At 39.0% G+C, this 16,624-nt stretch overlaps 1 protein-coding gene across 1 annotated transcript in view; it reads left to right on the forward strand.

Annotated features, from left to right (window-relative positions):
- The first annotated feature begins 386 nt into the window (after nt 1-386).
- The window catches only part of LOC124776197 (succinate dehydrogenase [ubiquinone] flavoprotein subunit, mitochondrial), a 102,100-nt gene continuing 85,862 nt past the window's right edge, over nt 387-16,624 (forward strand). Inside the window, exons 1-2 of the mRNA XM_047251027.1 lie at nt 387-542; nt 4,872-4,958. Of these exons, the coding sequence (XP_047106983.1) occupies nt 483-542; nt 4,872-4,958 (147 nt within the window). The 5' untranslated portion in view covers nt 387-482. The remainder of the gene's footprint in view (nt 543-4,871; nt 4,959-16,624) is intronic.

Consider the following 16,624-nt stretch of genomic DNA (forward strand, 5'->3'; position numbering starts at 1 on the left):
TTTCACTTGCAATTTTATACTTAATCGCTCATGAAACTGATAGATGATTTCCATCTGAGTTAGGAAAGAGAAATACAGTTCCAAAAATAGTATTCGATAGTAGCACTTTTAACAGAGCTATGTTGGCCGTTGTAGGATGTATTTCTCAGAGATAAAATCCGCTCAAAAACATTTCTCTTTATGGACAAATTAGAGATGTATCAAGTGACGTTGTTTGCCCGTTGACTTTCCTGCTTATCTGTTACATGGAGCACGACCTACGTTTCTTTAATCCGTCTCGTAGCTGCCACTCAAAACGACCTAGCCTAATCAGTGATTGGTTGATTATTTTTCCACAGAAGTTTGTTTGACTGTCGACGCATGTGACACCGTCTGCAGAGGTCGAATCTACTATCGATTTTACAAAGGGAAACTTATGCAGTTAGCGCAGTTGCTGGCCTAAGTCTGGGAGAATTGCCTGTGCGGTCTGCATATTTCGCGAGATGAGCCCTATAGTGCAACTACCGTCAATATTAGCGAAGAAAGTTACAGCGTCACCGCTGGTAAGAATTTTTTGTTTACATACTGTTGACACGTAGATTAACCTTTTAAAAAAACGGAGCAGTTTTGCGTGTATATATATTTCTGGCAATGATTATGTAACAGGTTTTCGATGTGCAGAGAAAGTGTATTATTAATGTGTATTGTTACCGTTTAATCGTATGCTGCCGACGTTTAATCGTTCTGTCTCCATTCAAAGTCAATGAACAATAGGCCTACTTGCAACAGCAATGTAAAATCAGGACATATCTTAGTTCAATGCGTTCTTTTGCTATTGATCGCATACTGGTCATTATGATCCAAATTTCAAAATGTTGTGACGAAATTCACATGCGAAAAACAATTGTCCAGTAACCATTGCTACAATTTAGTCAAATAATATTGTTTAAAATAATGGATGAATGAAGAACGTTACGTAATGCAGGTCCAATGCTTAGCTAGAGAACAGGCGGAGGTGTAGGCGCAGTAGCCGGTTCCTAAGAAGTCAGTTATTCTAATAAATGTCGTGCATTTGCAATATTTAATGCGAAGTGACTGTATATGTTAGTGCACTTTATTTTTCTCTTTTTGCTATGAGCTGCTGATGTCACTTTCTCTGCGTAACACCGTAGTTAAATAATTTCACCGGTACGCAAAATCAGCAGAACTATAAAGCTTCACGTATAGTAGATACTCCAGGAAACATCTGACACTCTTCGTTGTTCTACGTAGACTATACTGGTATGCGTAAAGTAAATATTGGACAAATTTTTAGTTTCATTGATGCCCTGATAGTATACTACGTATCGGTCTTACAAACTACTTTAGTCTGCATTATTCTCATGTTTCCTAAGAATTCTTGTATTTGGATCATTCTATGCCAAATGGCCTAAATTTAAATAAGGTCCTCCCACGACTGTCACCAATTTTGATTAGCCTAGATTTTTGAGGGCTTATGTTTATATTTCATAATATTAGAATAGTCATCATCCTCATCCTGCAACGTTTCCGGTTATTGGTTAATACTTTTCCTGTTGCATTGCCACGTTTGCTGAACATTACATGGTGAAAGAAATGCAGAACATGCATGCTCAAAAGATAACTATGGCAAAAAATTACTGAATTGATGTGCTGTCATTGGTATACTGTTTGGTGGGCAAACAAAACCTGCTGTGAATAAAGTTGGGAAAAGACTCATTTGTAAATAGGAGTGAGTTGGGGTTAGTGCTATTAAATCATATTTCAGGTAGGGTGCACATCAGCTAAAGACCAAGGTGGTGGTTAGTGACCTAACTGGAAATAAGCATTAAAAGTTTCTAAGATAATGTGATGAGCCTTAACAAACAAGGAGACTATATGGGACTGAAAGGAAGCCATTTCAAAGTGACATCATTCGCAAAAAGAGAGTGGAAACATTGTAGTTTTCATAGATGTCTTTCATCTGTGCTCGTCTGACACTGAAATGTAAGTAATGGAAGGAGTATAGGTTACTCACTGTGTAGTTGAAACAAGGTGTATTTATTAGTGAGATTACATGAATAAAGAAACTAAAGCTGTCACCAACCTAGAAGTTTGAAAATCAGGCTATAGTCTTTTGCTAGATATGCTGCTATTGGAGATAGTCTGTCCTTACCTTCCTCTGACCTTCAAACTAACACCCATCCAGTTACAGTGATATGTATAACTTAACATAGAATTTGAGCCCCAGTGCAGCTTAGTTAAGTGCACAAAGAAATTCTAGGTCTGACTGAGAACTTCTGGATTTGTAGACTAAGACATAATGATGCAATGAATCATTAATATTGAAAAAACATGGTTATACCTTCTCAGCTACGTGGACCCCAACAAATTGTGTATTGAACATTAATTTTACGTTTTGTTGGTAACATTAGTTGTACATTATACAGAGGGAGGGGGGAGTGTGTGTGTGTGTGTGTGTGTGTGTGTGTGTGTGTGTGTGTGTGTGTGTGTGTGTGTGTGTGAGAGAGAGAGAGAGAGAGAGAGAGAGAGAGATCTGGTCAGGAATGATGACTATACAGTTTTTGGTTATAGTTGCATCGGTACAAATCTGAGACAACACAGAAAATGAATAAAGTCCTAAGCAGTGTAATTCTTCTAGACTCTCCCATGTAGATATGAGGATGGTTAAGATTTTTAAGGGAAACAATCTTATTACAATTAAGTCTCAAAACAGATCATGACCAAATCATCCTCCCTGCTGGCAAACACTCCTCAACTCTACTACTTGACTGAAAGTCTCTGCCAAGCATCTGATTCCTCTCCCTTACAAGACCTGTCACTCTGATGTCATCCCAAAAATCCAGCATAACCTCCACTCCCTACTGAAATCCTTAGGCCCCTCCCAGAAACTCTCCCATGAATGCATCTCCCTCCTTACCCCAACGAAACCTTGCGCACCAACCTCCTGCATGCTCCCTAAAATTCACAGAGCTAACCACCCAGGACACTCTATTAGAACTGGTCGTTGTGTTCCTAATGAAAGAATTTTCACTCTTGTTGACAAACTCCTCCAACCGATTGCTCAAAATTAAGCCTCACACCTCAGAGTCGACTCGGCATAAGAAAAACACAACACTGTTGTCAGCTTTCAACCATGAAGTGCAAACTGTTGCAGAGAAAAAAAAAATTGTGACAACTGTGAGACATTGCCATAGAGATGTTTACAAAATCTCATTACATGATTAGTTGAGGTAGGTGACAGACCTTCAGATCCAAACCCATTACTTCATTCCTCATACACCTTACCAACTATATCATGAGCATAATGTTGTCTCCTTTGAGGGGAAGGTGTATAAACATATGTGGCACTCTCCTATGCGGGCAATCTGAGGGAACCTTCCTAGTCTCCTCAACCTCTCGTCAGGTTCAGGTTCATTGATGATGTTTTCATGATCTGGACTTGGCCAAGACACCTTATCCTCAGTCCTATACCTCAACCCCATCTGCTTCACCTGATCGTCCTCAACCCAATATGACACCTTCCTGGGTGTTGACCTCCACCTCTTTCATGGCTCTGCCCATATTAATTCCACTAAACACTGTCTCTTATCTGCATTTCAACAGCTGTTGTTCCTTCCACACCAAAAAGTTACTCCCATGCAGCCTGCCCATCTTTGGATGGCACATCTGCAGTGATGAGAATTTCCTTTCAGACAGGCACCACCCTCCAAATATGGGCCACAAACACATTTCCCGTGCATATACTCACACCCCCACAAATCATCACACCACCTCCAAGAACCAGCTGCAAAGTAGTCCCCCCCTCCCCCCATCATCTAGAATCACCTTGAACTGGAGCAATTGTACCATATCCTTCACCAGGGCTTTGATTGTCTATTACCATACCTAGGAATGAGGACATCCTACCCAAGATGCTCCCCACTCTTGCTAAAGTGGTATTCCGTCACCTGCCCAATGTACACAATACCCTATCCCAACACTGTGCCACTACCACTCCCAAGCTCTTTCTATAGGGATCATATTCCTTTGGAAGACCCAGGTGTAAGACTGCCCAGTCTACCCACACAGCACATCCTACTCCAGTCCTGTCACATGTTTTCCTGCCTGATCAGGGGCAGGGTCATCTGTGAAAGCAGCCATGTCATATACCACTCTGCTGTAATCACTGTACAACTTTCTATGTTGGTATGGCTACCAACCAGCTGTCCACAAGAACAGCCACTGCCAAAGAATGGCCAAGAACAAAGTTGACCACCCAGTAGTACAACATGCAGCAGAGCACAACATGCTTGATTTCAAGGACTGTATCATAACCCAGATGATCTAGATTCTTCCCTCCACCAGCTTTTCTAAACTACACAGCTGAGAATTATCCTTGCAGCACATCCTTTGTTCCCGTAACCCTCCTTGCTTCAATCTGTTAGCTCATCATCCCCACACCTTCCACCCAGCAGTTTCCACTTCCTTTGTGCTGTCCATGCCACATTTATTGTGCCTCACACCCCACCGGCTTCGATACCTGTGCGGCTTATACCTAGCCTGTGTACCTACCACCCCTCCCCCATGCATTCCTAGCCAATGAACCTGCTGGCTCCCTCTAAGCCACTAGCTACCTAGACTAATACCTGCATCCCACCTCTCTCTTCCACTGTCCACTCTGTCCAGCACAACCATCTCCACCCTACCCTAGTCCACATGCTGAAATGCAGTCCCCACATGTTGGGGATTGCATGTCCAGTTGGCACACTGTAGGGTGTGTGTGTGTGTGTGTGTGTGTGTGTGTGTGTGTGTGTGTGTGTGTGTAAAAATTAAAATTTTTGTCCGACATGACGTAATGGTTACTGAAGTATGATCAAAATCCTTATTTTCAGAAAAACTTTGCTCTCTCAAGTGTGGCCTCAAGGAAGCTGCATTTTGGTGGCAGTGTAAAACAGAGTGAAGCCAAAAAATCAGAACAGGTGAGTTGATAGATATGTCACTATTTGTTCAGCGTGTGGTAGGCAGCTGTTCTACGGTAACTGCTCATGTGTGTATATTACTTTCTTAAGCTTCTCAAAAGTAAAATTGAATTGTGAGCAGATGCAAACATGAATCCCTGCCTGAAACACAGCAAATTGCTCTGATGTGAGATATAGAGTAGAAAAATGATACTGTTTCTTCCTTTTTACAACCTGATTTTGATTTTTAAAAAATCAGCTCATAAATATCGAACTTACTTCACAGGTAGCATTTCGGAAATTTTTGTTACTCAGATTTTTTTTTACTAATAACTAAGTGAAAATGCAGTAATCCTGACAGTAGCAAATAATGCCCTGTAGATAACTGATGTGTAATGTTTTGGACTATGGATAGCTATAGGCCTCCAATAGACTGTATGTTTTAAAGGTTTGAGGAAAGTCTGTATAATATCTCTGGCCATATGACAGTGAAAAGTTACTGAACATTGAATTTATTATTTTTGAAAGCCTTTATATGAATAATTCTGAAATTTGTTGAAACAATCAAATTTCAGTAGTAATGGAACAGTGAACTTCGGAGCACTATAAGGCTGGAACTTTGTTTGCCTTGTGGAGAAGTTTCTAGGGAAATGTAATCTGGGATATAAGCCTGTACAATGCTGGTAGCTTTCGCATGTTTCTCCCATGAGAATGGTTTGTCAACATAAAAATTTAAAGCTGTTACTTCCAGTAATATCTCACCACTTTGTACAGAGTAGCAGGATAAACTTTATCTCATTTGTGACAGCTGATTATTGTGTGTAATGCTCAATTAGTCATGTGAAATTATTTTAATTCACATATTTAAAGAAAGTCATGAACTAACCACTTTCTTGAACAATGGAAAATCCAAGATGGAATGTGACAGTATTATGAAAAGTATAGTTGCTACTCACCATATAGTGGAGATGCTGAGTTGCAGACAGGCTCAACAAAAAGACTGTCAGGAAGAAAGATTTTTCCAAACGCAACTCTGCCACAATTCTACACACAACCACATTTTCTGGCTGCTGAGACCAGACACCAGGCTGTGTGTGCGTGCGTGCGTGCGTGCGTGCGTGCGTGCGTGCTCATGTGCGGTCTACTTCTGATGACCTTATTGGCCAAAAGCTTACTTTGTGACAGCCTTTGTGTGCAAACATGATCTGCGACTCGGCATCTCCACTGTATAATGAGCAGCAACCTCTTTCTTGAATTTACTATTATTAGTATTATTATTTCATGAAGTGTTTCTAGCTTTTACCTACTATTGGCTTGATACAGTCACAAATTTTTTATAATAATATACACCTTAACACAAGCTGGACTACACAAGTAGGACTGATATACAGCTGTAGGTGCAACGTTCATCAAGATGCATGTGAGAATGTACATAATTCTGGTTCTGGGAACTGCTGTAATCTGAATAGCAGACAGCTGGAGCATTCAAAATGTAGTCAATGTGCTCATGTAGTTGCTAAATACATATCTATGTAAAAATAATTAAATGGCAAAAAGCCAAAAAATATCTTGGCCTCGGAAAGTGCGTTGTTATACATTCTTAAGTAATTTAAGCTATGACCATGAATCTGTCACCATTCTCTTAATAAGATAAATCAGCTTAATATTTTAGTCTAGCTAATATTTTGTTTATACTCAATGTAACACATTATCTGAGTGACAGTTGATGTGGTGTGACCTTGTTAGGTAAAGCAAATGAGACTGCCAGTATTACCTCGTGCAGAAGTTAGTCAATAAATTTATAATTTAGTGTGCATCTCCTGTTTCATTTTGTTGTGTCATTTAGTTTGATTACCACCCATTTTTAGGAAAAAAACTGAATTCCTGTAGTTGAAATGTATTATTGTGGTAATAGTTGTCCAGAACTCTTCCAAACAACTAGGTGAGCACTTACACAGCACTGGAAAATTTCATTGTTTTAGAGTTTCATGAGGAAATTTGTTTACCATTTGTATGTAATGTTGACAAGGAAGCCGCATGGAGTAGCTACGTGGTCTGAGGTGCCTTGCCATCATTTGCACGGCTTCCCCTATTGGAGGTTGGAGTCCTCCCTTTTGTGTGTGTGTGTGTGTGTGTGTGTGTGTGTGTGTGTGTGTGTGTGTGAGTAGTCCTTAGTGTAAGTTCAATTAAGATGTTTGTGACCTATACCAAAAGTTGTAAGTGTAATATGGATTATAGAATAATTATAGACAATCACACACTGTGTATTGGAGATATTAAACAGTTGATAGGTATCTATACACAAAGTTGAATAAAGTAATTTAACTTTCGAAGTAGGACTTGTTTCAGAGCAGTGGCGGATACATATGGGGGGTGCCCCCCCCTCCCCCTCCTGAACCGCGCACATTGCCAACCCTGCCAGTCAGCTCACATGCTATTCATTTGTTTCTTTAATCGCTTGACTCAACTGAATCGAGTTATTGTTTTTGCCTATGTAGCATGTGCATCCGCATCATCGTATTTTGTGTGTTTCTGTCTGGCACATAGATAGCTAACACGTACCTACAAGAAAAGTTGCATGTATTGCTAAAGTAAAAAGAAGTTTTTCAATATTGCGGCGTACAAAGACATGGCTGAGGTCGACAATGGAGGAGGATCAGCTTAATGGCTTAGCTCTGTTGAATACTCACCCTGACATTGATTGCCCTATTGACGATGTGATTAACCAATTTACCAGGAAGAATAGCCGCATAGAATTCATCTTTTAAGGAAGAGAACCACAATTGTAACAAACAATTGTATCATAAGATGACATTGTCTTGTATATGTGTATAATCAGTTTAAATAAAACTTTCTTAAACTTCGCATGTGGCTTGTTTATTTTTTACTATGGTATAAAATATACACAATGTAGGATAAGGTTAGGCAGTACTGGGTAAGAAGTCAGCTATGGCCTTGTCAATGGAACCATCACAGCATTCACGTTAGCAACTTGGGAAAACCATGGAAAAATGGAAAACCAATGTTAGGATGGCTAGATGGGGTAGAACCCTTCTCCACCCACAAAACTGTTACAGTGCATTAACATTGACTTAGCCACGTCACTCAGTACATGATTAGGAAAGAAAACCACATATCTATAGTCTGCAAGGAGATTACAACATGCACAATAAATATGAACAGTGATATATTTAGAACATGATAGTTTGTTATATTGCACTTCTGAAAAAAAATGTAAACACAACACATTATTGGCTGTAGTCTAGATCAGGACCATTGGTGAGTGCTGCCAACATTGCTGCACAAAACACGTAAGTATGCCACTGGACCTTATGTAGACTTTTTTAACACTGCTGAAAAATAAATTACACAAACACCAGCTAACAGTATATCCACCAAAACTAATCTTCTGACCTATCCTTCCTCTGTAGAGATGTATGGCCTTCCATTTGAAACAGAGAAAACTGGAAACAAACAGCACAGACATTCTTGCGCAAAGACACACACATTGTGAACTCTACAATAAATGAGGGCTTAGTATTTCTATAATCTAACATAATCATTTACTATATAGAAACACACCTCAGCAAGAAATGATTTTTAACTGCGCACGGAAAGTCATTAGTTTTCCCAATCTCTTTCTGTATGATGGTAATACATTACGAAGAATTTACATTTTTACTCCCCAAGCCATCTTACAACGTGTTGCAGGGGGTACTGTGTGTCCTGTCACTTCCTCCATTTGCTGTTCCAGTCCCAAAAGGTTCACAGGAAAAACAGTTGCTGGTAAACCTTTTTGTAGGCTTGAATCTCTCTGATTTTATCTTCATGGCCTTTTTACGAGATATACATAGGAGGAAGCAATATATTGCTTGACTCTTGTAACAATGCACACTCTTGGAACCTTTAACAGTAAGCACCATGATGATGCAGAATACCTCTGTTGCACTATCTACCACTGGTGCTTTCACATTTACTGAATGAACCTGTAACAAAATGGATCTTCTCTATTTCCTCTATCATTCCTATCTGATATGGATGCCAGATTGACAAACAATATTAAAGTACTGGTCAAATGAAACTTTTGTAAGTTACTTCCTTTGTTGATAGATTACATTTCCCGAGGATTATTCCAGTGAACCTTAATCTGGCATGTGCTTTACTTGTGATTAATTTTATGAGGGCATTCCTCTTTAAATTGCCCCATACGCATACTTCTAGATATTTTATGGGAGTAACTGCATTCAGTAATTTTTTTTTTTAATGTAATCATGTATTAATGTGTCTTTCTGCCCCTGTGTTCATGATATGCTACATTTGCTTATGTTGAGGGTCAGTTGACACCAAAATGCCTCATATATATTAAAGTAAGGGTTGTTTCTGCTTGCTCCACATGGAGGGGCAAACAGTTGTGAGTGTTATACCTATGGTATTCACTATTAGTGTGTAGGTTTCCAAGACTGGCTCTTTATCAGCACACATTTGTACAAATAAGGGGAGGGTACTGTAAGCATGTACAAATTTTTAATAGCAGATTGCAGTGAGCTGTTGTGGATCTGTGTGACAAGATTCGAGTAACCACTTTCTGCAGTGTAAAAGTTTTATCTGATGGAACTACTACTAATTCTCCAGAATCATTCCATAAGCTTAAAGGGACTGGAAGTGACCAAAGCAAAACATTCTAGCATGTTCTGAAGAACATTCTTCAGAAATGATTCTCAGAGCAAAACATGTTGAACTGTGTGTCTGGGAGAGTTTTGTTACATGGTCTTTTTAGTTTGTCTCAATCAACATACATCCCTAAAAGTTTTGTGCATTGTGCTATTTCTAACTCATTTTCACCCATTACCAGTCGAAGATCTTGGTTTTGAGTCATTTTTCCAAGTCGAACGTAATTTTTTTCATTTTGCATGAAGGGTCAGCCTGTTGATATTGGACCATGAATGCAAGGTCTTGAGTACTTAATTAGTTGTTGCAGACAGTGATTCCTTAACATTGCTAACTATTACACTAGTTCTGCAAACAACATGATCTTAGCTGCAGTTACAAGGGTCTGTATGTCATTTGTGTAAATACAGAACAGAAAGAAGCCTACCACACTACCTCCTGTACCTATTTTTGTGACTTCCTATTAACCAAATACTTAAGATTAGAATGAGCTGAATTGGGTTCCATAACCTTTTATGTTTTACAGAGATGATTGAAACCCCTTGTTTTATACCCCATGTATCCCAATTGCTTCCCAATTACCTAATAGAATTTCATGACTAATAGTAACCAAAGCTTTAGAAAGATTTAAATTAACTCAAACAGCACTGTTGGTTTTGCCTAGGCTTCTAATCATTTCATCTGTGTAAGTCGTTATTGCTGTTTCTGAAAGACTGATGCTCAAGAGGTACAAACATACCAGGATTGTGAAATTGTTTATTGATCATAAATTATTTGAGACATGCGGATTAACCAGATGAGTCATGATAAAAGTTTTTCGAGGTCATCGTTTAATTTAGATGGACTAGTCATTCCTGGTTCTCAGCAAGCTACTGTAGGTGATTCCAAACACAGGTAAACTATTTCCTAATACCTTGACTTGTGCCCATTGACCTTGCTATGCAGATATATTGAGGATGGTTGTTACGAAACACTGCAGCTGCTGTTTGGACTACTTCATACAGTTCAGTACCAGAGGAAAATAAATGTCTTGTCTTTTTTTAAAATAAGTATGTGCACAGCAGCTCAGTTTGCTTTACATTAGGTGAATCACACTCCGTACATCCAATAGAAAGCAAATGAAATTGACACTGCAGTTCTACTATGAATTGTATTGTAGTTAAATATGGTAAATTTAAGAATTCCTATGAATATAGGTAGAAGTAGTTGCTGAACAGACCACTGGTAGAAATTCTACCATTAACAGAGTTTTTAATTTTGCACATCGAAAATTAACTTTCTACATACTATCATCTAAAAATCGGAATGTAATTGCAGGATTTCGTATTTTTTTTAGTTCCAGGGAGACAGCAACACGTTGCGAACAATTCCTGAAAATTTCATAGCATTAGCACATATACATTTTGAGAAAAGGCTTCTGATAATGTAAAACAGAGGTTCAAAGATTTTCTTCTCATACTTCCACGTGTAATAAGCTTACCTCAATTTTAAAAATCCTTCATACTGATACTCCTAACCCTCCAGGTTCCTCTTCTCTCCTCTTAGAATCTTCCTGGCCTTCATTTTCAGGTAAGACACTGATCTCTTTAGCTTTCTTAACCCAGCTCTCAGTGATGGTGTAAAATGCTTTTGTTGTAAACACACCAGGATCTGTACCACCTCTCTTCAGCACTTCAATTCTGCTATTATTGCCATTATTGTAACATAAAACTGCATCATAGACACCTTGTTTTAAGTACTTAAAGTCCACAGAATGTCGTTTTTGAGCATCTAATCCAAATTAAATTATTGAGGCTTTCATTTTCATTCTGTGTCTTTTCCATGAATACGCTTCCTCAATAAATCATGGTTTGGAAGAAACCTGAATGTGGGCTTAATTGCATTCATAACAGGTTCTGGCAATGAGTGTTCATGTGAATATGGCTCATTTCTGTTGTTTAACTTACACCAATTGTCTTTCAGGAAACAGATTATGCATTGGTGTTTGGTCAGTGGATAGTTTGTGGGGAAAAAAAATTGCCCCCCTCATTGCCTCTAAATTAGTGTGGTTTTCCTGATAGCTCTCCCATAAAATAACTGAAGAGAATCAGTTTCTTTCAGAATAAGATCTCCTTTTCCTCAGTGTTTTTCCATCCTCAAGTACTTCCTCTCTTCTCTTTCAGCAAGTGACAAAGCCTACCACGAAGCTTCTTTGGGATGTGGCCAACACATTCCAACTTTTCAATTGTTGTATTGTATGGATTTTTCCGTTACAGCTTTGAACAAAGAGGAGTGCCCATCACCAAGTTATTTAATATATCTAACAACATACTGGTCCTCAGATCTGGAGAACATCCTCACAACTGCAGTAGCCTCCATGCTCCCACTTGAGCCACTATAATTTTTAGAACATGCTACTGCATGCTTTTCTTGCCACAGTTTCTCACTGTCTTCATTGTGAGACATTTTCCTTGTTGCACATTGGTGACAGTATTTAGAGATAATTTCTACATGTAAAACTTCACCTGAGTCAATACCAATAACAGATGCAACTCCATACAGAGATGAGAGACCCATTTTTATCAAGGTCCCATCTACACACACAATCAAGTCAGTAACATTTGTAGGAGATTCACTGTCATGAATATCTACCCCAGGATCTATTTCTTTTTCATTTATTTCCACCAATTCCTCCACTGCTTCCTTCATAGAAACTTTGGCATAGAAACAGCATCAGAAAACCACACAATAAATTAGCTCCTCCCCTGCCCTGTCAAAGGCGTCTCAGAGCTTATATTAACCTAAAGTTGCTTTAGAAAGATTTAAATTAACTCAAACAGCACTGTTGGTTTTGCCTAGGTTTCTAATCATTTCATCTGTGCAAGCCGTTATTGCTGTTTCTGAAAGAGTGATGCTCAAAAGGTAGAAACATACCAGGATAGGTACCAGCGTCAGGGGCCACACGAATTACAAATTGATTTAAAATCAATCACAAGCTATTCCTACTCTTCTTTCTTCAACAACAATCATGCATTCCATATTTTTACAGTTAGAACATGAAATTATGAAATCTTTGCAGCCTGGCAGAGAAGATATAAATCAATAAGTTTGAATCCAGTGGAACCCATATCAAAATCATTCTTGCACCTGTACAATTCTTCTGTCCCAAGTTTCAGTCCTGAAGCTGAGAGCTTTTCTTCATTTCGAGCTGCTTCCTCTTTTTTGTTGGTAAACCAATATCCATGAAACCTCTGTTTCCGAAACACAGTTTTTCCACTGCCTGTTATGCATAAATCTTGACTTCCACGTAAAGGTTTGTGAATTTAACCTTCCACTTACTAATATTTGTTGGTATTATCAAAATGTAAATAAACCACGTGCAAGAAAGTTTTCAGCTGAAGATACAGATGTCAGCCAAGGATATTGAAAGAAAATAGCCTTCACGCTGACAAAAATTCTGCTAAAGCAAGCAGTTTCTCAAATGTTGAAAAAGGTGGGAGTGACTGCCAGTCCAGAGTTAATCAGTTAAACAGTTTAAAGGCATTTCTAAAGCTGCTATCACAATAAAATTCATACCCAACATAGATTAAACTGTGTAGATAAAGAAAACAATATTTTTAAAAATGGGTTTTTTGGACCAAAATCAATTACAACTGCAACTGTCAGTCCATTTTAAAGCAAAAATATTTGCTGATGGCCACTTACTCATTCCTCGGCACAAAAAAGAAGCCTGGACAAACATATGCAGAATGGGCGACTGATTTTACATGTGTTGCAAGGGACTGCAATTGCATATGTGAACATGACTGCCAAGAGATTGCTTTTGTGAACAAATCAGATACAGCATGTGATTCAAAGTATCTGGACACCTGGCTGGAATTGACTTAAAAGTTCGTGGTGCCCTCCATTGGTAATGCTGGAATTCAGTATGGTGTTGGCTCAGTATGGTGTTGGCCTCTTCATGACAGCTTCCACTCTCACAGGCATACGTTCAATCAGGTGCTGGGACGTTTCTTCGGGAATGGCAGCCCATTCTTCATGGAGTGCAGCACTTAGTGGTCGGTGAGGCCTGACACGAAGCCGGCGTTCCAAAACATTCCAAAGCTGTTCTGTAGGATTCTGATCAGGACTCTGTGCAGCCCAGTCCATTGTAGGGATGTTATTCTTGTGTAACCATTCGCCACAGGCCGTGCATTATGAACAGGTGCTCGATTGTGTTGAAAGATGTAATTGCCATCCCCGAACTGCTCTCCAACAGGGGGAACCAAGAAGGTACTTAAAACATCAATGTATGTCTGTGTTGTGATAGTGCCACGCAAAACAACAAGGGGTGCAAGCCCCCTCCATGAAAAACACAACCACACCATAACACCACTGCCTCCGAATTTTACTGTTGGCACTGCACACGCTGGCAGATGACATTCAGTGGGCATTCGCCATACCCACACCCTGCCATCTGATCGCCTCATTGTGTACTGTGATTAGTCACTCCACACAGCGTTTTTCCACTGCTCAATCGTCCAATGTCTACACTCCTTACACCAAGCAAAGCATCGTTTGGCGTTTTCCAGCGTGATGTGTGGCTCATGAGCAGGCGCTTGACTATGATATCAAAGTTCTCTCAATTCTTGCCTAACTGTCAAAATACTTGAATTGAATCCTGATGCAGTTCGGAATTCCTTTGTGATGGTCTGGATAGATGTCTTGTCTATTACACATCACAACCCTCTTCAACTGTCGGCGGTGATGAAATCTTTGGTAGTGAAGGTTCAGGAAGAATCTAAATACCAAAGGAAATCGATGGCTGCAACTGGGATCACCAGAGTGCTGCAGCCCAAATTCGGCAATGGTAACTTTCGATGCAGCCCATATCAATTTAAAGGGAAAAATGATGGCAGCAGTCAGATACAAAGGCACAAACAAAAAGCATTCATTAACGATTGTCAACTCATGAAAAACAATCATTTTGTCTTGAAATAGCTCAATGCCTTCAGTTTAAATATTAACTAAAATAAGTCACTGATTGGGGGATAAAAATAGCTTTAAAGAAGCCAAGAAGACAATATGCTATGATCATGAATCACTTGTCCAGCCTGACTTAGGCATATGCAGAATCTACAAAGCAGTCCTAAAATTGAAGACAGGAGCCACCCAAATTTTTTTCAAGGTAATGTTTCAGACACAGACCAGTACCATTTGCTATGATGAATAATGTTAAAGAAGAAATTGGGACTGGCCAAAGAAAGAATCTGGAAGTAAGTGTTCCAAAACAAAAAGGATCTATAAAAATCTGTGAAGATATCAGTGACTGTAGAGCTACAGCTGGAAATAGATCAGTATCTGATCCCAGTGCCTGGGGAGTTCTTTCAGAAAATCAGAAGTGGAAAATGGTTTACAAAAATAATTTACCGAATGCGTATTTCCAGTTGGAACTGGAATGGGGAATCCAAGATGGTGACTATTGTCAACTCTGCACTTGGTCTGTTCGAATACCAGAGATTACTGTTTGGTATACAAATACTCCTGCACTATATCAGATATTTGTGGAACAAATCACAAGTACCATACCTGTGTGTGAAAATTACTTGGATGACATAACTGTCACAGGCACGAATATGGATGAGCACATGAAGAATTTGGACATGCTTTTCACACAACTGGAAGGAAATGGCCTCAGATTCAGTTAGAAAGAAATGTGAAATCTTCAGAAACAAAGAAGAATACTTATGCTGCATCACTGATGCCGGTAGAATCCAACCATGTGAAGCTTGTATGGAAGCAATAAAAAAGCTGCCCCATTCAAAGAATAACCAGGAATCATAATCTTTCATTGGAATAGTAAATTACTACAACAAATTCATCAAGGGATTTGCTGAAGCTGAAGGACCACTGAACCAACTTTGAAAGAAAAATTCTCTGTCCAAATGGATCAAGCAAGAAGCAGCAGTTTAGAAGCTTGAGAAGGAAATTAAATTGGTGCATTTTTACCCAACTCAAACTGCATTATTAACCACTGATGCATCTTCGTATGGAATCAGAGCAGTATTGTCTCTAGTATACAGGTGGAGACTTCGCCATTGCTCCCAAGACTTTAAGTAAAAATCAGGCCAGATACAGACAGATTTGAAAGAAGCACTATCTATAACTTATTGGGTCAAGAAATTTCAGCAATACTTTTGTGGAAGAAGATTTGAATTGGATCACAGAGCACAAGCATCAATTTCAGTATTCCATCCAAGGAAACAGCTGCCAGTAATGAGAGAGACTATAAATATGGCCAGTAATGACAGAGACTATAAATATGAGACATTATTATGAAATTGGATATAGGTCCACAGAGAAACTTTGCTATGCTGATGCCTTATCAAAGCTACCTGCAAATCTGGATGAAAAATGGGTATGTCTAAAGAATCTTGCTTGCAACTTGACAAAGGAATTGATAAACAGATAGCTATTTCCAGTTGATCACAGAAAGAATTGAGAAACCACTAGCAAAAGTGCAGCACTAAAAATGATTCTGCATTATTTAATAGCTGATGGTCAGACTATCTGCCAAAGAACAAAAACTTTGGCAGCCATATTTTAGCAAAAGGATTGCCATCAACACCAGGCATGGCTTGTTACTTCTTGATACAGAGCTTGCAAGGATTATCTTTCCCCAAATGTGCCAAAATTTTGAAGACACTTCATGGTGAACTCTGGGGCATTGTCAGAACAAAACAAATGGCAAGAAGATAGTGTTGATGAGCAAAAATAGACAAAGCAAGTAAATAAATGGTTTCACAACATGAACTTTATCAAGTGGCACAATAAAATTCCAAAAAGGATTCTCAAAACTTGCCCAAAGCAACAAAAACCTGTGAAAGAATTCACATTGATTGTGTTGGATTATTTTGAAAATCATCCCGTTTAATATTTGTGGCTGTGTAGTCGCAGTTCCTTTAGGTACTTGACACGTTGTCAGCTACTTCAGAACTCACAATAAAGGCACTCAGAGAAAATCTTTGCCTTAGAATGATTTCATAAGGCCATAGTTTCTG

Source organism: Schistocerca piceifrons, chromosome 2 (genome assembly GCF_021461385.2).
Source record: "Schistocerca piceifrons isolate TAMUIC-IGC-003096 chromosome 2, iqSchPice1.1, whole genome shotgun sequence".
NCBI classification, from domain to species: domain Eukaryota; kingdom Metazoa; phylum Arthropoda; class Insecta; order Orthoptera; family Acrididae; genus Schistocerca; species Schistocerca piceifrons.